At 46.3% G+C, this 26345-nt stretch overlaps 1 protein-coding gene across 2 annotated transcripts in view; it reads right to left on the reverse strand.

The window, feature by feature from the left end:
• Positions 1 to 26345, reverse strand: part of AMBRA1 (autophagy and beclin 1 regulator 1) — a 193082-nt gene that overhangs the window by 60533 nt on the left and 106204 nt on the right. For both annotated transcript variants that reach the window (XM_024214879.3, XM_024214870.3), the window contains exons 12-14: positions 9969 to 10079; positions 1142 to 1330; positions 572 to 726 (exon numbers count right to left, since the gene is read on the reverse strand). In XM_024214879.3, coding sequence (XP_024070647.1) covers positions 572 to 726; positions 1142 to 1330; positions 9969 to 10079 — 455 coding nt within the window. The remainder of the gene's footprint in view (positions 1 to 571; positions 727 to 1141; positions 1331 to 9968; positions 10080 to 26345) is intronic.

Consider the following 26345-nt stretch of genomic DNA (forward strand, 5'->3'; position numbering starts at 1 on the left):
AGAGTGCAAGAGTGCATTTATTTGGTATAAGCATTGCACTGATGTGGTAAGCATCATGCTCAGCCTTCAGACAGGATACTAAACTGAACTCTCGTCCTCTCCCAATCACTGGTGGCTGCTCTCCAGGTGGACGTTAGGCACTTTTCAAACAGAGTTGACAAATAATCCCAATACCCCAGCAGAGAGACTCCTTCAACTCCTTAGTGAAACCAATTCTAACACCCCAGGCTGGGTGCAAGATATTTATAAGCAAACCATGGCTGCCACACATGCTGACCCGGCAGTAGTAATGTTCATATTTGGGATGCTCCAAGTATGGGGCATGCTACAGACAGAAAACTGCTGCATGGTTGATGTCAGGCTTCAAGCCATAGTAAACTTTCACAATTCTGTTCCATTTAGGGCCATCACTGTGGTATGCAAGTACCTAGTAGATTTTTAATCACTCAATGGGATGGGAACTTTTGACCCTTAGACTCATAAGCCAGCAACCACAGCATTGAACCACAGAGCCAGCTAAACAAGACACCAACACAGAAACAAAGCGCTATAGGAGCAGACGAATACTCACCCTCATGGATGTTTCTCCACCATGTGGCTGCTGCAGCCTGAAGACCTGAGCCACCATGTGTTCTGTGGAAGGGTGCAGTAGGATGCGCCGGGAAGCCAGTCCCACCATCACGTACCTGCCCATTGGAGACAGGCTCACGGAAATGGCATTGGGGCCTGGGGATAGAACATAACAGGTGACATTTCCCTTGAGGGATTGCAGAGCCACTGGCCTTTGTCCTCATTAATTGTCTACTCCCTCATGTGCCTTATAATCCACTATGTAATGAGCTCATGCTGCAGTGTCCACTGAACTAGGAGAGCCCTACCAATGCCAGTTAGAACTCTGCAAGGAGATTCCTCACAGCAGTGCCCTCCCATTAGCAACTAGCCAGGACTTCTGCAACAGGAGCTTCACCACAGCGGTGCCACATCACTGCCTGGTCAGATCATCAATTATGTGATCTTCCTTAGAGCAGTGACATGCTACTTCATTGTGATCTTCAGATCAGGGCATTTCAATGCCAAGAGTATGCTCCTGAAATAACAGTCCTGAGATCTCTCCCATCCCACCCCCCTGATGCATTCTTACCAAATCTTTTTGTGTATAGCATCTCGCCCAGGTTGTGAGGTGCCAGAGAATACACAGCCAGTATGCCTTCATCAGGAAAGCCCCGCTGACTGCTGGGAATGAAGGCTGCCAGGAGCTGCCCATCTGCAGAGATATCGCAGCTAGCATCATTGTAAATCTTGCAGTTCTGAACAAGCACATTCACAGAAGCTGCAAAGGAAAAGGAAAGAAAGGAACAGGGGTTAAAGTAGTAAAGTTGCAGTTGGGAAGAACTGAGGCTCAAGCCTAGTGCCAGAGATAGGGATCTTCCATGCAAAAGGGCTACAGATTTTTGGTCTCCTTAAAAAGGTCCCACAGTATTTACAGCCCTACTGGAATACAATTTATTCCAAAATGGAGAACAGACATTTTGAGGAATCTTCAGCCTTAAGCAGAGAACAAAGGACGATTACATGCTATCAAACCACCGTCTTCATCCTTAGACCACATTTCGCTAAAGATGGCGTAGTTTAGAACAGGAGTTTAGAACTGTGGACCTTTGAACACTTGAGGTCCACAGAGAGGTGGCTGTTCACAGGGTTCTTGTTTCCAGCTGCTAAAAAGGCATTAAAATATTTATTGTCTTTAGCTTCATTTAAAATTAAATTAAAATGCAGAGCCCCCGGACCAGTGGCCAGGACCCGGGCAGTGAGTGTGCCACTGAAAATCAGCTCGCGTGCCGCCTTCGGCACCCATGCCATAGGTTGCCTACCCCAGGTATAACACGATCCAATGGCTGGAAGCTGAAGCTAGACAAATTCAGACTGGAAATACGGTGTTAATTTTTAACGATGAGAGTAATTAACCATTGGAACAGTTTACCAAGGGGATGGTGGATTCTCCATCACTGACAATTTTTAAATCAAGATTGGATTTTTTTTTTTTTTAAAGCTCTGCTGTAGGAATTATTTTGGGAAAGTTCTATGTCCTGTGTTATATAGGAGGTCAACCTAGAATAGATGATCACAACAGTCACTTTTGCCCTTGGAATCTAGGAGTTTCATCCCATAAAAGTGAAAGTGTCAGAATATGAGGATACTGAAAACAAGGGGTTCCAATAGAAACTGGTAAACAACCGTAACTAACGAGAGAGGTCTGCTTCTGTAAAAAAGCTCCATAAGTGTACAAGGCACTACAAAATATATACAGTTGCGCAAAAGAGGACAAAACACCAATTCCAGGGAGCTTACAGTCTAAAGATGCACGAGTGGATACAGTACAGAACAGAATGGCTAGAGATCATTCCATCTGGAATGCTTTGCAAAATTCAGAAGTTTGCAGGAGGAAAAGAAATGGCAATTTACAAACTAGCCTGAGACAGTGCCAATTTGAGGTGATATTAGAAAGTAAAGTGTGAGCCTGGTAGTTGTATCAGTCCATAAGAGGAGAGCAGGCCAAGGGAGTAGACACAAAGCAGCAGCACACATTATATGGAGTATCTGAAGAGACATCTGCAGAGCATTGTTCCTTTTTAAATTTGCTGCATATAGTGAAGCCCTCTTAGCAAGACAGATTGTTAGCTTCCCTGCCAGAAGTGAGCCATCTACCCAACTTGATGTGCGCCTGGAATATGAGAACATCACAGATGCCAGCTGCACTGTACATGGAGAGCATCCTGCATTTCAATCTTTTCAGATCTGATTCACACTGACTTTGTGAAGGTGCTTCTCTTGCCCAGTTTACATATGGTCAGGGCAGAGGTAGCACTGCCATTCAGAGTTGAGAGATGCCAGGTTGCCAGGAAGGAAAAAGTCTTGACTCAAGAAGTGGGGATCTCAGCAACCATCAGCAGGTTTTTGGTACAAGCAGTTACTCTCAAAGAACAGGGATTTCAGGACTTTCCAAGTCATGGTGGGTGGAGCTCTCTATACACCTTACAAGATTCTAGGTAGTTACTCTTTGGGACCTGCTCTATAGGAACAGCCAGTACAGATGATTTTAGAAAAAAGTTTGCTATTTCAGTAAAAATCATCGTGATAAGGCTGCCCTTTCATCTCCTGTTTTCTTTCACATTGTTAATGCAGCCACTGGGCTGACAGAACAGATCAAAAGAGACATCAGACAACAAATTAAGCTGTTGTGCCAACTTGGAGTGCATTACACCTACAGCACAATTATGCTCAGAACCAAGGAAGGCTTGGAATGCCAGCAAGAGAAGTGTTCTGTTTGCTATGGGTATCACAGGAAATAGTAGTAGCCAGAATACTCTGCCCATTCCCAGCCCCCCTCAGTGTTCATCTTCCTCATGGGCTGCTTCATGGGCTATATATTGTTTCTCATAGACTTTATTTATTATAATTTCTCATGCCGCACACTGGTGTGGGAGAGGGCTTACAAATCAGTGGGTACTGACTGTCTCCCATCTTGAGACATGGCCAATGTTACATAGGAGAATGGATTTCTGGCTTGTGACTAAGTGAGGTGGAACAAGACCAGTTTGCCCAAGGTAGTTAGAAATCAAAATATTGAGCACTCAGCAGCATAAGAAGAAAGACTATATTTAAAAGGGTGATGAGCAAGAGATTTATGCTCAAAGTTTCACCTACTTTAATTTATATAATCTGGAGAGGAGTATTCAAAATTTTCTAATCAATTTACTGTACATCATTACCTTGTTGCTGAGAAAAAATAAGCAACACTCACTAGAAGAAAACAACAAATGGGCAGTGTTGGCTCTGCTTCTGCCACCAAACCAACTTCCCAATCCACTGCTGACACGGTGACTATCATTAAGGATATGTTTTAGTCAGGGAGGCCATAGACTGTGTGATGTTAACGGACCTCCATGACTTCTTGAGCTTCAGCCCCCACCACAGCAGCTGGAGCTGCCAGCAGCAGGGGCTAGAGTGGTCTCCCCCTGCAGCTGCCAGAGCTGTTTCCCCTCTCCCCCACGGCCAGAGCTGTCCAGGGCCGGAGCTATCCACGCCCCCGCCCCATGGGGGCAGCTGACTGCAGCCAGGGCTGGAGCTGTCCCCACCATCACGGCCAGAGCTGTCAGCAGCTACAGACGGAGCTGTCCCCCTGCCCCCAGCAACCGGAGCTGTCATCCCACTCCCCTCCCCATCAGCCAGTAGACACGGCTGAAGCTGTCCTCCCCCACTCCAGAGGCCAAGACTGGGGCTGGGGCTGTCAATTCCCCCAAGCAGTCAGCCCCTCTTCCCCCTGGTTATTTATAGTAAAAGTCATGGACAGGTTGCGGGCTTCCATTAATTTTTGTTTATTACCCACGACCTGTCTGTGACTTTTGCTAAAAATAACCATGACAAAATCTTAACCTTAACAATCATGGCTCTGCCACAAGGAAAACAAAGAATAATGTTCATTTTGGGACACTTTAAAAACAAAGGTGGGGGGAGGGAATGCGATGGGATTTTACAGTCTTTACTCTAGCTGGTTATAGGGTGCCCATCTCTGCAGTGTCCGAGGCTTCTCAAAAGAATGTGTGTCTGTCTCTCTCTCTCACATTATCTCCCACACCCACCCTCAGCTTTCAGTAAGACCTGCTGTTGAGATGAATTCTGAATCATATCAACTCGGAGCCTGGCTTGATTCTCTGACAGGGTGCTCCTGCCACACAATTGAGGTCACAAATAATGTAACTAATCAACAAGACCATTGCCACCCCCAGCTCAAAAGTGTCCACTTCAATGAAAGACACAGCCTCATTTCAAACTCATCTTCCCCTCCTTTATTTGTGGCAGGAAGTGCTGCTTCGAGATGGCTGTTGGCCACATCACCGTCCTTTTGATGGCAATCCCAAATTTGGGATGTATCATTGTGTCAGCCTTAAATCCCAAACCACTTTTGCTTTCCAGGATTTACTTAGATACATCAACATCTTCTTGCAAATGGACAAGTTTCACCTCAAACTATGGCTTCTCAGGTAGCGATGGGAATTGATCAGGAGTGAAGCTATAAAACAGGGCCACACTGAGTCACATTCTCAGGGATTCAATTTCTTAGCATAAGCCTGTCCAGAGACAACCTCTTTTCCCCTGGCATTGTCTGTGATGCATTAAGCTTCACGGCATCGTCCCATGAATTCCATGCCTTAAGTGTTAGGATAGCTGCCTATGCATTGGGAAACAGTTGGATGAAGAATGTTTTATCTAACCGCATTTTGTTAATGACATCCTCTTCCAGATTCACATCTCATGTGAAAGATGGAATCTCCAATAGCACAATACCCCCAGCACCATGACAGGGCACTGGGTTCAATGCTGACACAAAGGAAAGAACACTGCTACAGAATGCCTTATCATTACCTCTGCAGCATCTGGATATTCCTTGAAGGTGTCCCATTCAAGTACTAACAAGATCACAGTTCAATGTAATTAGGCTACAGGCCATTTCATGACAGGCAGGCCTGATGCAATAGAAATACAGAAACACAGCAGAAGAGGAGGTAAGCCTATCTACATCAAGGCACACCAGTTCAACTAAACTGATTTAGGTGATGTCTACACTACCACTTCTGTCAGCAAAACTCATGTCGCTCAGGGGTGTAAAAACACACCCTAGAGCGACATAAGTTACACCAACATAAGCACCAGTGCGGAGAGCCCTATGTCCGGGGGAGGGGGGGAGGAGAGCTTCTCCCGCTGATGTAGCTACCGCTGCTCACTAGGGATAGTTTAATTATGTTGATGGGCGAATTCTCTCCCATTGGCATAGACTGGCTAAATGGGAGATCTTACAGCAGCACAGCTGCATCAGTACAGCTGTGCTGCTGTCAGCTCTCTAGTGTAGACATAGTCTTAGGGAAACCAGTGTAAGTCTGTATGTAGACACTCTTATATGGGTTTAAAATGGTCTTTTTGGTTTAGCTTAATCCTGCAAAAAAACACCCCAAAAATTAACTTAAACTGAACCAAGCCACTCAAACCAAAATACAAGTATCTGCACACAAACTTTCATCAGTTTCACTAACACCAGTTGAAAAAAACACCTCTAATGAATATGGTGCAGGCTTGCATGTAGGCAAAGTTAAAAAGACCAAAACCCTGTGTGGACATGCTTACTTCAATTTAATCCCTCCTCATATTGCTTTAGCATCTGTCAGGAAATTTACAGGTACAAGCTAACCCAGTATAGAGGGCTTCAAGAGATATAAAAGTATGTCCCACAGAGGTACAGTTTGCAAGCTGATTTTGGTTAAATTGGTGTAACGTGTGAGATTAATCAGAACCTTGGCAAAGAAGTGAAAGTGAGGGGAAAGGAACGGCTCAGGGTCACATCAGTAGGGCCCTTCCAAATTCAAAGCCATGAAAAATGCATCACGGACCACGAAAGCTGGTCTCCCCACCATGAAATCTGGTCTTGTGTGCTTTTACCCAATACTATACAGATTTCACAGGGGAGACCTTAGACCATCCCATGCTTTTCTGCACATTGGTCTACCCACATTTGCCATCTTAGCCTGTCAACTGCCCTTCTCCCCAAACCTTCCCATTTCATGCTGAGGTGCTTGATGTCGTTCAGAACTGTTTGTTTCCATGTTATTCATGGTCTTCCTCTCTTTCTTCTTGCGTTTTCTGGCTTCCATTCGAGGGTGGTATTTGGTAAAGGTTCTTTTTCCATTCTCAGCACATGTCCCAGCCACTGGGGTCTTCTTTTGCAGATTATTTGTGAGAGGGTGCCTTGTCCAGTAATTTTTCTGACTTCTTCATTCATCTTCCTATCTCCATATGTTATTCCCAATATCCTTCTCAGACGTTTGTAATGAAATGCATCCAGATTTTGCGTATCTTTCTTGGTAAGGTTGCCATGTCTCACTGCTATACGTTGTGATGGCGATAACAATTGCTTTGTACGTGTTCAGTTTTGTCTTGAGGGAGATGTTTTTGAGTTGCCAGATGTTTTTGAGCCTTCCAAATGCAGCGTTTGCCTTCCAGATTCTTCTTATTTCCTCGGAACTAGTACCATCTTGGCTGATGGTACTTCCAAGATATGTAAAATTGTCCACCTTCTGCAGTTTCTCTTCTTCCATTTTGATTTCTGTCCCTGTAGTCCCCATTAACATGACTTTACATTTCTTTGCACAGGGTAGACCAGCGTTTCTCAAATTTGGGATCCTGACCCAAAAGGGAATTGCAGAGGGGTCGCAAGGTTATTTCGGTGTGTGTGTGTGTGTGTGTGTGTGTGTGTGTGTGTGTGTCACACGGTACTGCCACCCTTCTGCGCTGCTTTCAGAGCTGGGTGGCTAGAGAGCAGTGGCTGTTGGCCAGGTGCCCAGCTTTGAAGGCAGCACCCCGCCAGCAGCAGCCCAGAAGTAAAGGTCACAATACCATACCATGCCACCCTTACTTCTGCGCTGCTGCCTTCAGAGCTGGGTGGCCAGAGCGTGGCGGCTGCTGACTGAGGGCCCAGCTCTGCAGGCAGCAGCGCGGAAGTAAAATTGGCAATACCATACCATGCCATCCGTACTCTGCCTTCAGAGCTGGGCCCCCGGCCAGCAGCCGCCACTCTCCAGCTGCCCAGCTGTGAAGGCAGTGCCGCCGCCAGCAGCAGCACAGAAGTAAGGGTAGCAGTACAGCAAACCCCCCCCCCCACACACAATAACCTTGTGACCCCCCCCAACTCCTTTTTGGGTCAGGATCCCTACAATTACAACACTGACATTTCAGATTTAAATGGCTGAAATCATGAAATTTATGATTTTTAAAATCCTAGGACCGTTAAATTGACCAAAATGGACTGTGAATTTGGTAGGGCCCTACACATCAGGGTTCAGTAACAGACAATCATAGCTCAGGAGTTACTGATTCCCAGTGGTGTTCTCTTTCCTCTGTGCCTCAGTATAAGGTCTCAGGTTTCAAGTGCAGCTCTGGAGTAATTCTGGCCACTGAACCAACAAGAGCAGGGGTCCATGAACCACATGTTGCAGACCATTTCTGTAAGATGTTGCAAACCATTCTGTAAAGTGCCAGAGCTGGGTGCAATGAGTGAGGAGTTGGAAGGAAAGGGAGAACAAAATACCTAAACATTTTAAAATTAAAATAAATATAGGCAAGCAGGCCTGGAGCCAGGCTCTGGCCAGGCACAGAGTAGGGAGCCAGATGGGCACAACACAGGCTTGCAGCAGGGACCGAGGCTGCAGACAGACAGAGAGAGGATGGGCACGATGGCAACGGAAGACAGAAATATTCAAGTCCAATAATCTGCTAGTTATAAATGATCTCTGAATGGAAGTGTCCTAGCAGGGGAGAGGGAGGAGTTTGAAATATTGATGCCTCGAGTAGCAGATGGTTCTGCCTTTCTATGGGACTCCATAAATTATAAACAAACACCCTGCACAAAAATTTAACAGCAGCCTGCTCCAGGGCAACCAGATGAGCCCAGAAGAGCTATTAGCAGCTGAAACACTTTTCAAATCCATTAAAAGCATGCGGAGAAGCCCAGAGGATTTTAAACCAGCAGCGTTTCCTCCTCTCTGATCGCAGCTTTATCCTTGTGCCAGGGTCTCTGACTGAAGAGGGAATATGTCTTGTGGTCAGACAAGGCAGAGACCTGCCCTTGGGCACAGGTCTGCTCCTCAGGTTAAAAAACTGATTAGTACTACAAATTAATCCAATCACTGACATCTGGTACAGTGCTCACAACGCCTGAGAAGATGCTACCTGCTACTCCCCAAGAGATACAATGCCCCTTAGACAAACAAGATTCCATTTAATTACCTTTTTCCATGCAAAATTAAGAAGCAACTTTTGGAAATGGGCCTCTCATTTCCAGCAAGGGTGTAACCCTTGAAACACCATCCTATGGATTTCTATGGGAGGGGCAAGAGAGACAGAGAAAAGGATCTCTGAATGGAACTGAAGAAGTGAGGTTTTTACCCACGAAAGCTTATGCCCAAATAAATCTGTTAGTCTTTAAGGTGCCACCAGACTCCTTGTTGTTTTTTTAGAGAAAAGGAACCAGGGCAACTCTCCCTCTAAGCACGGGACCACCAGCACTCTTATCTCTATATATACAGTAGCTGCCTTTATTCCTGGGATAGGCTCCACATACTTATCTGTGAAAGAAGAGGGCTCCTTAAAACAGAATCCATGCCCCTCCAAGCAACATCGAGTCACTGAAGGCTGCACTCTGCTGCACAGAAATACACTACAACAGTGTTTCTCAATGACCAGTCCATGGACTGGCGCTGGCCCCTAAGATCTCCCTGACATAGTTTAGGAAGGCAGCAACTGGTCTCTGGTATCAAAAAGGTTGAGCAACACAGATCTACAACTCAGTTGTTTCATGGGTAAGGAGGGTGGCTTGGCAGGGGCGGGGGGGAAGAGGGGAGAGAAAAGTCCAGTGATAATGTTTTCATCCTCCACCTCCAGCCAGACAGCAGATGTGGCTCTCTTCGAGATCCCAAACACCATAAATCCCAAGGGTCATTGGAAGCTACAGTTACAATTCCAATCATGTATGGTACGCAAGAGACCAAGTACTTACTCCAAACTCTAACCCAGCTGGGTGCTACCAGCATACCACCCAGTCAGCCCTTCCACTCCATGCAGCTCTCCTGCACTCATGAGAATGTTCGCTGATTTGAGGAGATACCCACAGAAACTGATCCACGCAAAGAACCCTAGATGCAGTCAACAAGGTGTATGTGGGCAAAACAGAGTGGTAAGAGCACCCTACATGATTCCAACAAGCCTCCCAATTATTTAATGGCTCCAGTTAAAGTGACAATCACATCAGGAAATCCAGTGTGCTGGTCTGGACCTTTGGGAATTCCTAGAATTTCTGGTGCTAATGGGGCTCGATGGGTGAGGGGACCTGCAAGGAGGCATTAGTTCCCTTCCCAGCTTACCATTGCTGATTTCAGGCAGGTCAAACTTGGTGAAGTCCCACCACTGGAGCCGGTAGGTGGTATTGGCAATGTTGCTGGCCACAGCTGACTGTCCATCTCCAATCACAGCCCCTGGAGGGAAGGAGAAAACAATTAGTAACTAGACATATTTGCTTTCCCTAACAGATGATCTGAAAATCACAGTATAGGAGATGAATCAACAAATGTTTTCAGTGCCCAATGCACAAAGGCCTGTGGTTTCCTAAACAAAAGTAACGAAGCAACATTTACAGAAATGGCAACAGGTCACAAACCTCCGAGCAGAGGAAATGGAGAAAAAGTCACAACATCCTTGCATCACATTCTGGGGAAGGAAGATAGTTAACAGCAAATATTTGCCCAAACACAAAGGAGGTTTCATTTATTCCTACCTACTCTCATTTATTCATTTTAGATTTATCTTAATTTATTGACACCATCACAAGGTGCATGTCATTGACTCCCAAATTTCTATGCAATTTGGAAAGCAGGAAAATGTATGCTAAGACACAAAAAGCTATGGCCTTTAAATGGCTCTCATCAGAATTAATTTGTTCCTGTATGAATAGCTGCCTTTGTGGGGCATATTCCCCATTTCCACTCTTACCTCCCACCCCTGGAGGGACTGTTTGACTGCAATATCTACCCCTATTAACGGGACATATATTTATGAGAAATCCAAGAACTTTTGAGCTGATCCTTGGGGAGTCACTCCCGCAAAGGAAAGATCAGAGGACAGGACAGGACAGAAAGATATGTTCCAAGCAGTCACAGAATGGCAAACACATATGATCCCTTTGTATTAATCGATGACCTTCCCTTCCCTTTGTCTTTCCTATTAATTTCATGTGCCATGTTTGTCTCAGGTAGGTGTAAGCTTTTCTGGGCAGAGAATCTCTCTCTCAAGCCCCATATAAAATTATGGTGCTATATAAATAGCACAGTGCTCATTATGCTAAAATGCAGGTGAACTTGAGGACTAGGCTGGGCAGAATTCAATTTTTAAATATTATTTTCATGCATGATATCAATGTTTATTCATAAGCTTTTTTTTTTTTTTTTTTAATTTTTTTTTTTTTTTAATTTTTTAAATTTTTTTTAATATGTTTTTTTTTTTTTTTTTTAAGATTTTTATTCGTTTAAATTTTCACAGTTGAATGAAATTGGGGGGAGGAAGATTAACATCACATGTCTAAATATACAGAGTAAATATCCTTAAGTCAAACTAATAAGTTCTCAAGCAGCATTTTTCTTACTTTGTCTATCTGTAAACTTAGATCATCATCAATGGAAATATTTTTTCATCATTTATGTGTATATGGTGACATGGACGTTGATCGACATTTACCAACAAAAATGTAATCCTGCCACATCTATTTCTGACTGACTTATGCTGTTGAGTCACATATGTGCCCTTCCTGGCCCTTTAAAATGACACCTGTGTATGCAGTGTTGTTGTAACCTCACAGAGGTGGTTCTTTGGTAAGTCATGTTTTATTGGATATGGAACAGCCTCAGCACTAAGAGAAACTTAGGCCTGGTCTACACTACGAGTTTAGGTCGACTTTAGCCGCGTTAAATCGACTTAAGCCTGGACACGTTTACACTACGAAGCCCTTTCTGTCGACTTAAAGGGCCCTTTAAACCGGTTTCCTAACACCACCTCGACAAGGGGATTAGCGATAAAATCGGCCTTAGGGGGTCGGAATTGGGTTAGTGTGGACGGAATTCGACATTACTGGCCTCCGGGAGCTATCCCACAGTGCTTCATTGTGACCGCTCTGGACAGCACTCTCATCTCAGATGCACTGGCCAGGTAGACAGGAAAAGCCCCGCGAACGTTTGAATTTCATTTCCTGTTTGCTCAGCGTGGAGAGCACAGGTGACCATGCAGAGCCCATCAGCACAGGTAACCATGATGGAGTCCCAGTCCCAGTCCCAGGATCGCAGAAGAGCTCCAGCCTGGACCGAACGGGAGGTACAGGATCTGATCGCCATCTGGGGAGATGAAGCAGTGCTCGCCGAACTCCGAAACAGTAAAAGAAACGGCAAAACATTAGAAAAGATCTCCAAGGCCATGAAGGACAGAGGCCATAACAGGGACGCGCGGCAGTGCCGCGTGAAAATTAAGGAGCTAAGGCAAGCCTACCACAAAGTCAGAGACGCAAACGGAAGGTCCGGGGCAGAGCCGCAAACATGCCGCTACTACGCGGAGCTGCATGCCATTCTAGGGCGTGCAACCACCACTAGCCCAAGCGTGTTCTATGAGTCCCTCTCTGCAAACGGGGAAGCGGGTTCGGCGGACGAGGAAGATGAGGATGGAGAGAACATAGATAGCTCACAGCAGCAAGGAAGCGGAGAAACCAGTTACCCCAACAGCCAGGATATGTTTGTCACCCTGGACCTGGAAACAGTAACCCCCGAACTGACCCAAGACCCTGAGGGCACACAGGGGACCTCTGGTGAGTGTACCTTTGCAAAAATTACACATGGTTTAAAAACAAGCGTGTTTAATGATTAATGATTAATTTGCCCTGGCAATCGCGGCCAGTACAGCTACTGGAAAAGTCTGTTAACGTGTATGGGGATGGAGCGGAAATCCTCCAGGGACATCTCCAGAAAGCTCTCCTTCATGTACTCCCAAAGCCTTTGCAAAAGGTTTCTGGGGAGGGCTGCCTTATCCCGTCCGCCATGGTAGGACACTTTACCACGCCAGGCCAGTAGCACGTAGTCTGGAATCATTGCATAACAAAGCATGGCAGCGTATGGTCCCGGTGTTTGCTGGCATGCAGACAACATCCATTCCTTATCTCTCTTTGTTATCCTCAGGAGAGTGATATCATTCACGGTCACCTGGTTAAAATGGGGCAATTTTATTAAGGGGACATTCAGAGGTGCCCCTTCCTGGTCTGCTGAACAGAAATATTCCCCGCTGTTAACCACGCGGTGGGGGGGAGGGGTGAAGTGACCATCCCAGAGAATTGGGTGTGAGGGGGAGGGGAGTTAGTTGGGTTTGTGCTGCATGTTAAACCTGAAATCGCAGCCCCTCCTTTTACATTGCAAACCCATTTTAAATGGCACGGGTGCTTGGTATGGGAAATGAGGGCAGAACTGTTTGAAACCATCCCCACATGTTAAGAAGGTTAAAAAAGCCCAAAGACTATATGTCTTACCATGGCTGCCTGCAAGCTGAAATCTGTGTCCTGGCACTGCGTGAGTGATCTCTCACACCAAACCAGGAGACTCTCAATATAAGAGGAAAAATGCGACCTTGTAACGAAAGCACATGTGCTGTGTGATGTTGTGAACAGCAAAATCTAACGTGAAAGAGTCTACCCATTGTTCTCTAAAATGTATCTTTTTTAACAACCTCTCCCTTCTCCACCAGCTGCAAATCTTACTCCTTCGCAGAGGCTAGTGAATATTCGAAGAAGGAAGCGAAGGACGCGTGACGAAATGTTTACTGAACTTCAGACTGCCTCCCACGCTGACAGAGCACAGCTGAATGCGTGGAGGCAGTCAATGACTGATTTTAAAAAAGCCCAATATGAGCGAGAGGAGAGGTGGCGTGCTGAAACGCGGGCTGAAGAGGAGAGGTGGCGTCAACTTGTAATCAGAAAGCAAGAGTCGATGCTCCGGCTGCTGGAGCATCAAAGTGATATGCTCCTGCGTATGGTTGAGCTGCAGGAAAGGCAGCAGGAGCAGAGAACGCCGCTACAGCCCCTCTGTAACCAGCAGCCCTCCTCCCCAAGTCCCATTGCCTCCTCACCCAGATGCCCAAGAACACGGTGGGGGGGCCTTCGGCCACCCACTCACTCCACCCTAGATGATTTCCATAGCAATAAGTTTTAAAGTTTTAAATTGGAGTGTGTCCTTTTCCTTCCCTCCTCCCCCACCCATCCCGGGCTACCTTTCCAATTATCCCCCTAGTTGTGTGCTGAATTAATAAAGAATGCATGAATGTGAAGCAACAATGACTTTATTGCCTCTGCAAGTGGTGCTCGAAGGGGGGAGGGTAGTAGGGGAGGGTGGGGTGGTTGGTTTGCAGGGAAGTAGAGTTAACAGGGTGGTGGGGGAGGGGCAGAGGGTTCATCAAGGAGCAACAAACAGAAGTTTCACTCCGTAGCCTGGCCAGTCACAAAACTGGTTTTCAACGCTTCTCTGATGCGCACCGCGCCCTGCTGTGCTCCTCTAACCGCCCTGGTGTCTGGCTGCGCGTAATCAGCGGCCAGGCGATTTGCCTCAACCTCCCACCCCGCCATAAATGTCTCCCCCTTACTTTCACATATATTGTGGAGCGCACAGCAAGCAGCAATAACAATGGGGAGATTCTTTTCGCTAAGGTCTGAGCGAGTCAGTAAGCTGCGCCAGCGCGCTTTTAAACGGCCAAATGCACATTCCACCACCATTCGGCACTTGCTCAGCCTGTAGTTGAACAGGTCCTGACTACTGTCCAGGCTGCCTGTGTATGGCTTCATGAGCCATGGCATTAAGGGGTAGGCTGGGTCCCCAAGGATCACGATAGGCATTTCAACATCCCCAATGGTTATTTTCTGGTCCGGGAAGAAAGTCCCTTCCTCCAGCTTTCGAAACAGAAGAGACTGCCTGAAGACGCGAGCATCATGTACCCTTCCCGGCCAGCCCACGTTGATGTCGGTGAAACATCCCTTGTGATCCACCAGGGCTTGCAGCAGCATTGAAAAGTACCCCTTGCGGTTTATGTAGTCGGCGGCTTGGTGCGCCGGTGCCAAGATAGGGATATGGGTTCCGTCTATGGCCCCACCACAGTTTGGGAATCCCATTGCAGCAAAGCCATCCACTATGGTCTGCACGTTTCCCAGAGTCACTACCCTTGATATCACCAGGTCTCTCATTGCCCTGGCAACTTGGATCACAGCAGCCCCCACAGTAGATTTGCCCACTCCAAATTGATTCCCGACTGACCGGTAGCTGTCTGGCGTTGCAAGCTTCCACAGGGCTATCGCCACTCGCTTCTCCACTGTGAGGGCTGCTCTCATCCTGGTATTCTGGCGCTTCAGGGCAGGGGAAAGCAAGTCACAAAGTTCCATGAAAGTGCCCTTACGCATGCGAAAGTTTCGCAGCCACTGGGCATCGTCCCAGACCTGCAACACGATGCGGTCCCACCACTCTGTGCTTGTTTCCCGGGCCCAGAATCGGCGGTCCACGGCATGAACCTGCTCCAGTAACACCAAGATTTCCACATTGCTGGGGCCTGTGCCTTGTGAGAGGTCCATGTCAATTTCCTCATCACTATCGTCGCCGCGCTGCAATCGCCTCCTCCTCAGCTGGTCCTGGTTTGGCTTTGGCATGTCCAGGAGGCTCTGCATGTTTTCCAGGACAATGCGCGTGGTGTTCATAGTGCTCAGAATTGCCGCGGTGATCTGAGCGGGCTCCATGATCCCAGTGCTGGCTATGGCGTCTGGTCTGAAAAAAGGCGCGAAAGTAGTATCTGACGGACCAGGGGAAGAAGGGAGGGAGGGAGAGAGGGAGGGAGGGGCGAGTGACACCGCGTACAGGTACAGGGAATTAAAATCAAGAAAGGTGGCTTTGCATCAGGGAGAAACACAAACAACTGTCACACAGAATGCCCCCCCCCCCAAAGATTGAACTCAAAAGCCTGGGTTTAGCAGGAGGGAGGGGGGAAGCAAATGAATGGAGAATAAATCTATTTTTTACATCTTAAGACGACGGTGCAGCATGACTGATAGCCCTTGGCATTTTCTGGGTGCTTGGCAGCAAATACTGGGCGCTTGGCAGTTAGCCTTCAGGTCTATTGCACCATCTGATACCCACTGCAGTATGACAATGATGGATACCAATCGTAATATGCTATCTACTGCCCAAAAGGCAAGGGGTTGCTGCTGTGTAGCAATCTAGCCCCACGTCTGCCAGCCCCATGTCTGCCAGCACCCAGATCGCCATCGGCCTCTTCTGGGTGCTTAGCAGACAATACTGGGCACTTGGCAGAAAATAGCATACTACGACTGATAACCATCATTGTCTGCCCGGGTGCCCATGATCGACAGCCACTGCAGTACGATGACGACGGTTACCAATCGTAATAAACCATCTTCTACCAAAAGGCAAGGGGCTGGTGCAATGCAGCACCACGGCTGCCAGCCCCACAGCTGCCTGCACCCAGATCGCCAATGAAGGCTACCAGTCATGCTGCACCGTCTACCGCCAAAAGGCAGTAAGCTGCTGCTGCTGTTTAGCAATGCAGTCCCACGTTTGCCGGCACCCGGAAGAGATATGGTGACGGTAAGCTGAGCTGAGCGGGCTCAATGCTTGGCGTGGTATGTTGTCTGCACAGGTAACCCAGGTAAAAAGGCGCGAATCTATTGTCTGCCGTTGCTGTGACGGCGGGGGAGGGGCCTGACGCAATGTACCCAGAACCCCTCGCGGCACTGCTTTGCATCATCCGGGCATTGCGATCTCAACCCATAATTCCAATGGGTGCCGGAGGCTCCGGGAACTGTGGGATAGGTACCATAGTGCAATGCGCCGGAAGTCGACGCTAGCCTCGGTACTGTGGACGCGGTCCGCCGACTTCATGCACTTAGAGCATTTTAGGTGGGGACACACACAATCGGCTGCATACAACCGGTTTCTATAAAACCGGCTTCTATAAATCCGACCTAATTCTGTAGTGTAGACATAGCCTTAGAAAACCACCTCCTATTTCTTAATTCACTCTGATCTCTGGCTAGCAGGGGGGAAAGAGGCTCAACATAGCTGTCTGCTTAGTTCTCTTCTCTCTCTAGCTGTTCTGTTCTGGCTGGTCATACCTACTGCCACACAGGCAGCCAGAAACTCAAATTCCCCCTTGCTGGAGCTAGGTGCCATTTCCAACTCCAGCAAGCCCTAACACAAAGCTCAGACAATGGACCAGAGCATTAGGTTAAGAGAATGCCCTGGAAACTTGTATCTACAAGATATGTGGCCAGAAAATAAAATTCTAAGCACACTAGTTTGGGAACAAAGGAATCACCCTGGCAGATCAAAATGGAGTAGCTCAGTGGGATTGCACTCAATTCCTGGGGAGGTGGAGGAGAAGAGAGACAGTACCCACACAGCAACAATGTATCTGAGATTTCATATTCCTGCATATACAATGCCACTACCTTCAAATGCAAGCTGGCCTAGTGCTATGGACACACAGGCGTGCACACAGACAAAAGCCCAAGGTAAAAGAATTTGGTCATGGAAAGGAAGACAAGCCAAATGAGGGAGAGTGCAGACCCCAGACTTTAAGGGAATTTGTTTAGCTGGAGCATTCTTGGCACTAACGGTGAAAACATTAGACTGTTAGTAGCCAAGTTCTCCCAGAAAGTCTGCACAGGATGCTGCAGCAGCCATATTAGACAAGATGGAATTTCTTGGACAATTCAGGTTTTGATTTGTGCCAGACAGACCAACAGCCCTGGCAGATGGCTAGGAGTTTGCTAGGCACCAGTTGGCACAATGGCATGCAAGGTGATCAGGCCAAGCTTCTTATTAGATTCTTTCATTCTCCCTTCACTCCTACCTTATCAAATCCTAGCAGAAAGCTCAGGGCAGCAAAATAAAGATGGTCTGAAAACACACTGAGCAAGGCTTATGCTCTGTCTACAAATAAAAGAGAGGTGAGAACAAGGGCGAAGAGCAAATTCAAGAACAATCCTGACGAACAAAGAGGAAGACACTGAAAAAGCGGCTGCTGGTCCCCTTTATATAGATAAGCTGTCCTAGGCCCTGGTTTGTGGTTCCAGTGAAAGCTCTGAAAATATGCCCAGGATGAGATTTCTGAGACGTCAGAGCTTTATATTGTGTATTCAGTTATGACAGGCCTCCAGCGACTGACAGCCCTCCATTATGCTCCCCTTGGCCTCTCTATCTGCCTCTTTCAGAAACACTCACAGACTGCTTGGAAAGCAGAATTGAGAACATTTTCTATCACTGTATAAATGCCCAGTGCTTTCCCTCTATATCCCCCCCACACGCACAGGGCTCCTCTGAGAATGACGATGGTAAATGACACTCAGTATGCTAATAAAACTATCCTGCACCCAAGAGTTAATACCCGTCAGCCAGCCCATATCTGGGGAAGGGAAAGGGAGACAGATCGGCAAGTTTAAACTCCATACTCCTAGGTCTGCTGCTTTCAAGCCTGCCTTGAGCAGGCAACTGCAGCTTCCTCTGGTGCGGCCCCTGAGCAAGGAGAGAAGAAAAGGAAACTGAAGTCTCTGTACAAAAGGCACAGTGATGGAACCAGCAGGGTGGGAGAAATAACGGAAATGATCAAGATTAGGTTACAGTAATTGCCCTATAAGGCTCGGTCACAAAAGGGTTTCTCTTCTACAGAGATACTGCAGCTAGTAAAGGAAGCAGACATACCACGCAGGACACCTACTCCTGTATCAGCCTAGCTGCAGTAAGACACAAGCCTTTCCTGGCTTCTGAGGAGGATCTTTACATGCCCTTTGGCTCCCAAAGAGAAACTTAACAAGCCCCCCAGTAATGCCACAAACAGCAGTCTCCCTTCCCAAATCCATGCACCACTTTGTATGAATGAGTCTTCTTAGTGTATGCAAAACATGCCTCGGGATGACCAGGATTCACCACCGAAATCGGTCCGCTGGTTTGATTATTAGCTTCACTGGCCCAGGGACCGACGGGGAGCACAACATGAACGCTGATCAGTGCTCCCCTATGAGTGAATGAGTGTATGAAAGTGGGAGTGCACTTCTGTCCACAAAGCCCTGCCTATCAGCTGCACTCTCAACCCCGGGATAAAAAACCTTTCCAGTGTTCTTAACCTTGTACTCTTTGCTAGGCCTGGCATACTGTACAGATGCTATTTCCCCCTCAGTAAAAATGGCATATCTGTTTGTTGGCTTTATGACACAGTTGTATCTATTGCTACAAACACTGATCGACAGCAAGCCATTAGCAAATGTTTCCTGAAATTTTCCTCAAGACCTTCTGGTTCTGCCCAGGGCCCTTTCCAAAGCATAATGGTGTCCATTACCCCCTTTGCTTTTTTGTCCTGGGGTGCCAGACCCTCTCTCAAGGGGTAAAAAGAAGATCCTCCTCTGTTCCAAGAAAGGGTGAAAGCAGCCCTCTGCCCCTTCACCCACATGGCAGCCCCCTACACAAAAACACACACAGAGCCTGGCAGAAGCTAATACAATAGATAGGTGTTACTGCCACAGCTAGCCTAAACTAGAAAATGTCATCCATAGGCAGAGAGGAGTGGGCAAAGTCACCAAATCTAGAAGGGGTCTGCTGTGTATGGATGTCCATGGGCAAAAGGGTTCTGGTCACTTCTCAAAGGATACAAAGCAGTTCACTCCACGTTAATGTCTATTCTGCAATTTACATGCTTCCATTAAGCAATTACCTGCATTTACAGTAATTATGTAATTGAGAAGTGTAATTATTAAATTACATCTAGTTACATGTAATCAATGTCATTCAGTTTTGTCTCTCAAATCCAGCCAGAAATTTCACACATACATGCACCATCCTACAATAAAGACAAATAATAGAAAACAAATCTTGGACTCTCAGTAAAAGGGGAGAGGGGGAGAAATATACTTCCATGTGTGCCCCTCATTACCCAGGGCCCACACAGCACTGCTCCAACTATTTCAATTGGTCTCTCCAATGGAAGAGGAGTCAGAAAGGTGAACAATTTAGGAAGAAAGCTAAAATTCCCTCTCCCATTACTCAGCAGAGTGTCTTCACAACGAAAAGCATCTGGGACTTGCACTCACTGCTGGCTTTGCCAAACCAGGTACAGTACTAACCCAGGAAGGTGCTGCTGTCTCTTAAGCCCTGATGTAGCCTGGAGACAATGAAGGTACATCCACACAGGGATAAAAAAATCTGGGGCTGGAAAGGTCAGCTGACTCAGGCTTGCAGAGCGTGGGCTCTATGCTGAAAAACTGCCATGTAAAATGTCTGGGTTTGGGCTCAGGCTGGAGCTCGAGCTCTGAGACCGTCCTCCCTGGCAGGGTCTCAGAGCTTGGGCTCCAGCCCCACCGTCTACACAGTAATTTTTAGCTCCACAGCCCAAGTCAGCTGACCTGAGCCAGCTGCGGCCATGATGCAGGTTTTTTTCCCCTGTGTAGACGTACCCTAAGAACACTTCAGCTTCTTTCGTAGATTCCAAGGCCAGAAGGGGCTATTGTGATCATCTAGTCTAACATCCCGCATAACACAGGCCAGAGAATTTCCCCAAAATAATTTCTAAAGCATAGCTTTAAGAAAACAGCCAGTCTGGATTTAAACATTGCCAGTTATGGAGAATCCACCACGATCCTTGGTAAATTGTTCCAGTGGTTAATTACCCTCACTGTTAAAAAGTTACACCTTATTTCCAGTCTGAATTGGTCTAGCGTCAATGTCCAGCCATTGGATCATGTTATAACTTTCTCCGCTAGATTAAAGAACTCTATCAAATATTTGTTCCCCATGTAGGTACTTGTATAGTAATCAAGTCACCTTACCCTCCTCTTTGTTAAGATAAATAGATTGAGCTCCTGGAGTCTATCCTATAAGGCAGGTTTTTCTAATCTTTTAATCATTCTCATGGCTCTTCTCTGAACCTTCTCAAATTAATCAACATCCTTCTTGAATTGTGGACACCAGACTGGACACAGTGTTCCAGCAGTGATCACACCAGTGCCAAATGCAGAGGTACAATAACCTCTCTTCTCTTAGAGAGACAAGGTGGGTGAGGCAATATCTTTTATTGGACCAACTTCTGTTGGTGAGAGAGAGAGCTCTTCTTCAGGTCCAGGAAACGAACTCATAGTGTCACTGCTAACTACAAGGTGGAACTGTTTAGCATAAGTTGTTAACATATTTCAAGGGACGATTCAAGGTGAACTACTCATAACTCCCATTTATGCAGTCAAGAATTACATTAGCCCTTCCTGCTACAGCATCGCACTGGGAGCTCATGTTTAGCTGATTATCCACCATAAGCCCAAAAATCTTTTTCAGAGTCACTGCATCCCAGGGTAGAGTTCCCCATCCTGTAAGCATGGCCTACATTCTTTGTTCCTAGATGTTTATATTTCCATTTAGTTGTATTAAAACACAGTTTGCTGGCATCCAGCTTACCAAGCAATCCAGATCGCTCTGTATCAGTGACTTGTCCTTCCCCAATTTTTGGGTAATCTGAAAACTATCAGTGATTATTTTATGTCTTCTTCTAGGTCACTGATAAAAATGTTAAATAGCATAGGCCCAAGAACTGATCCCTAGGGGACCCCCACAAGAAACACACCCACTTGATGACAATTCCCTGTTTACAAGTCTTAAGTCTGGACAGTAGCAGATCAACTCTTCCAGGAAACAGTTCTCACCGGTCACTTGACAGATTGTTCTGATTTCTGGAGCTTCCTTTGTTTGGTGGAATCACAAGTGACTGGAGCAGGTACCCAAGAGTCTTGGGCTTGTCATCACCATGAGCAAAACAACCTTTTTCTACAAAGATGTAGATTTCACAATACTGAAATCTGAAGTGAAGGGCAATTGAAATGCAGTGAACGTGGGTTTGATTGGCAGCTTTCCTGCGTCTGTCTATCACTGGGTAATAAGCACTAGGTGATGGCAGAAATGAAGATAAAGGCTTTCAGCATCTCCCCCTCCCCCAGTCTCTACCCGCCCCCACTCAGCACATGACGAGAGAGTTATAAAAGAAACATCAGCCTTTTAACAAAGATATGGTTAAAAACTTTCCTTACATGCCACCTCCATGTGACAATTAACCACCCGTCAGCCTTATCCACTCAGACGGTCCGATTCATCTCAGACATGTGGAGGAATCAACTGCTCATTTGTGAATCAAGCCATGCAAGCCCAATATCCGAGTGCAGAGAGGTGCCCAGGAAGAAACATCACAGAGCTTGTCTTTAGAGCACTCTAACGTTCTTTCACTGAAGAGCAGGGTCCTTGCTCTATTTCCAGACTCTCACTGGATGAGTTGGTAATATTCTCACCATCTTTATACAAGTCTTGCTGCTTAAGTGTCAGAGATGGGGAGCAGCCTTCTCCCTTGCTGTACATCAATGAAGCCAATAAGAACATCTAACAGAAGCAATAGTTCAAGTTCTTCCAGAGCTTGGCATAAGAGTAAATCCCTTATTCAGAACCACAGTTGGCCTATAAGATGCTAAAAACTTAGGGTCGCATTTACAAAGGTACCTACGTGCCTAAAGATGCAGATAGGGATTTTGAAAATCCCACTAGATACCTAAGTAGGTTAGGTGCCTGATTCCCATTGAAAAAGTGCTTAGACACTTTGTCAATCCCACTAGGCATTTATTTGCATCTTTAGGTGCCTAAACACCTGTGAAAATTTGGTCCTTGGCCCCTGTGTAAAATCCCATAAGTCTGTGTGTTGCTTTTGGACAATGAAACTCTCCTTTGGAGCTGCCCACCAGTCTCTACATTTATAACTGGGGCTCAGCACACTACTGACACTGGGTTCTACACCTCACTAGCCTTGTGTTAGTTCTAGACATAGCGCATACCAACAGCCAAGTGGCCTGCAACACTGGACAGATCCACCAAAGCTGAGAAGGACAGTGGAGTCTCTCTAACAAGTCCAGACAAAGAAGCTTTCACTAAAAATGGATTGGCCCATTCTGCTGCACACAGTGATCTGGAAGTTCCCAAGGAGAGGCATACCTCTCACACAGACAACTCTGAAACAGTTTAATTAAATTCAGTTTAGATATTAACACTGGCCACAGAAGCCAGGTGAGGAGAGTACACTGATATCACAATCTGGCTTGTGCAGGAAGCTAGGTGTTTTACAGGACAGTCTTGTTCCTGGGATCACCTCTGGTCACAGTAAATGGTCAGATGCACCCCAGGAGCTAACCAAAATCCCAGTGAGCCTCCTCTGTTCCAGGCTACCAACAGGGCATGGTTCTGAGCTAGCACAGTTGACTTCATACAACATTAGCCCAATGCAGAAAGATACAAATGCAGACAGCTGTCACTCTTGACATACAGCCATCTAGGGTAATGTTTTCCAGCATACCAAGAAGTGTACAACAGCAGGCACAATGCGTCTCCTGCCAGAGTTCTTACCATTTCAGTAACAATTCCCATGCCCATTCACAAACGTAGGAAGTGGAAAATCTAGTTCCATATATGCTAAGCAGAGAGAGACTTTAGGTTTTGTGCAATGTTTAATGAAGAAACACTGGCAGAGCTGAGTGGGCTCTGAAGGGTGGATCTTTTAAGAGACCTGTTTTCTTCCCCATACGTGAGGTGCTGTGGTAAGGAGAGTTGCAGTTCCCTAAACCATACTCATTCCTATTACAAAATCTCTTTTCAAAACTGGGGTTTGATTCAGCAGCCAAGGGGTCAGTGGAGAGGAGAGAAGAGTAAACCCCAACTACAGACTATGAACATTCTACCATCTTGAAAGGATTCAGAGTTAAGTGCCTAGAGATCTTTACATGGCAGACATTGCAAATGTCACACGGAAAAGGGGAATCTAGCTGCCATAAGCTTCAGAATATTTAAAAGATCAATTGGTTTGCAAGAAACACAGGTGACAGTGAACAGCTGTCCAGCCCAAAGCCTCCATCTCTGATGTTGCCTTGATGGCTCCTTGCCATCTTACTTTGAAGACGGGGAAGGGCTTACTTTTAATGTCAGGTCAGATAATTTGATAAAGAAACGCCTGCAGCACATGTCTCGCTTTGATGGTAGGATGGGTTTCCCTGAGGGATGCTTGAAGAGGTTAAGATCCCTTTCAAATGTTTCCCCTCGTCAGAACTGTTTGTGCTTCACCTCTGTGAAAAGACACATTCAAGCTGGCAATTGTTCTCCCTAGGAGAGAAAATCCAGATTCCCAGAATCTCTGAGCACATCTTCACTGAAATGCCACTGGCCTGCAGAGTGGGGGACAGACTCAATTAGGAAAGGGCACTGCAATTTTTAAAACAAACCACGACTGCCTCATGGGAAACTAGCATTTAATGCAGAATCCCTCAGACCAGGACAACACAAGTCTTACATTGCAGGGTGGGAAATACCATGCCCCAGCATGTTCGGTGTACAAAACACCCCTTCCTCCCCGCCACAAGTGCTATCCTATAGAAAGTATGGCCAGCCATTCTCATCATAAACAGAATTAACAGGGAGGAACAGACTGTTCAGTTTCCTCTCGTTCCAGCCCCAAAGTTTCTGAACCCATGTTACAGACAGAACACACAGCTGTAGTCTCTGATCTCCCAAGAACTCACTACACCCCCACCACCCGCCTCTTTCCATCAGTCAGATACTCAGCACTGAGCAAGAAACCTGATTCAGGAGCTGCTTCTTACCGCTCCCTAGGTCACTGCCAGCCATTGTCCTAGAGAACTTGCCATGAGAGAACAGAAAAATACTTATGCTTTCAATTGCATTTGCCCCCAGTAAGACCGAGTCTCTTCCGTGCTATCAAGGAACTACAGAGTGAGCAATCCCATTAGAATTGTGTGGGGAATCTTTTAATCAGGCTTCACTATGTAATAAATTGAGATAAAGAGATGATTATTTGCCTATTTAATGAGTTGTTAGGGGGACGAGAGCATGACAGTGGCAGTCATGATTAATGATTAAATTGTATTTATTATTGATGTGTAATTATTTAGCTTGTGTGTATCCACCATCTTAGAAGACAATTAGTTTGAATGGTTTAGACACATTTATTGTGGGGTAACAAACATCAATGAGTGAAGAGAAGCATCATGTACTTTGCCTGCCTAGGAAGGGGGACTTTGGGGATTGACTGTGCTGTTTTTGTTCCTCAATTTCTGCCGGGTTAGTGGGGGGGAGGAGGAGGAGGAGGTGGCTGGTGCTTGTTTAAACGTTACTGGAAATGGCTATTAGGGGCTCCTTGTTTGCAGCTTCAAATCTATCAGCAACAGTCATTTGGGACACTTTTCTCTCAGGAGGAAGGAGGAAAAAAGTTCCCCAGCAAGGAGGAGGCATTGCCTCCACTTTCACATAGCACTAATGGGGTCATTAAAGTAGTTACCCATGACTAAGTCATTGCCAAGCTACGTTTAGGGTTTAGGATTTGGGGAACTTGTTGGGAAATAGAATGTAGGGCTGGAATGTTCCTGACATGCTTCTTGGGATGGCTGTTCCATTTCTACAGATGCTACTACCTGGGCTCTTTTCTTGGGGTACGTCTTCACTGCAATCTAGGGTGCAACAGTAGCACAGGTAGACATACCTAGGCTAGCTTTAAAGTAGCTGGTGCATTAACAGCAGCAATGAAGACATGTACCCCAGTGTGGACTACCAACCCACATACACACCTAGGTCCCTGGCAGGCTTGCAGTCAGGCAGCTAGCTGGTAGTACCGCATCTTCGTTTTGTTACCTGTGATAGCTAGATTAAAGCTAGCGTGGGTATACCTACCCACACTGCAATTACATGTTAAATGGCAGCGTAGATGTACCCTGTGAGACCATTTCTCTCACATTTCTGTGTGGCAGTGATTTATGTTAGGAAATTGTTTCATGCTGCCATATAATTTAAGTGGTACGACATGTTCCGTTTCATGAGGAAATTGTAGATTTCAGAATCGCTCTAGTGAATGTTTTATGTTAAAAATTGTTTTATCTGCATCTTGTTTCATCAACTGTTTTAAATTGTTTCCGCCTTTTATGAAGACTCGCTGCCTTTTTTAAGCGGTTTTTGTTTTCTGTGGATTCTATATGCATCATTCAGCTTTTATTGTAAGAGAATGTCTAGATGGGACCTGACAGGCTTTGTCTCTTTCTACATTCTATGATTCTGTGTGACAAGAAATCCACTACCTAGCAGTAAGGGGTTCAGATGCAAGAACCATCAGTGCCTGTCTGATCACGGAAGACAGGCTCTCCTATATCTCCTGGCTCAAATGGGGGAGATGTATCTGACTGGTAGCTTTCCTCTGTCAATGTGAGGAGAAGTAAAGATCTGGGGAAATACACACTTTTCTAAGTCTGGAAGGCAGTATGGATCCACTGAAATGAATAATGAACACTATATCAGAGACCACTCTCTCCCAGACATCAGACGCTGCAGCAGGGTAGCTGAATGATTATAGCGGGGTGACATGTGGCCTGGCCTCACAGTGCAGGATGAGGCGGCACAGTGCACTGAACTTTCAAGAATGCTAAGGAACAGATTTTTTTTGGCTTAACTTCATTTGGACCCATACACAAGGGGAAGTTCACAACCCCTCTTTGCAGCTTTCCAGAAACAGGAGGTGACTTTTAAAATCAAAATGCCAAACCCTCCCGCCACAGCTCTCTCCCTGTTCGGTGAAATCCCGGTGAACTTGAACTA

Source organism: Terrapene carolina, unplaced genomic scaffold (genome assembly GCF_002925995.2).
Source record: "Terrapene carolina triunguis isolate 2854851 unplaced genomic scaffold, T_m_triunguis-2.0 Scaffold96, whole genome shotgun sequence".
Taxonomy (NCBI): domain Eukaryota; kingdom Metazoa; phylum Chordata; order Testudines; family Emydidae; genus Terrapene; species Terrapene triunguis.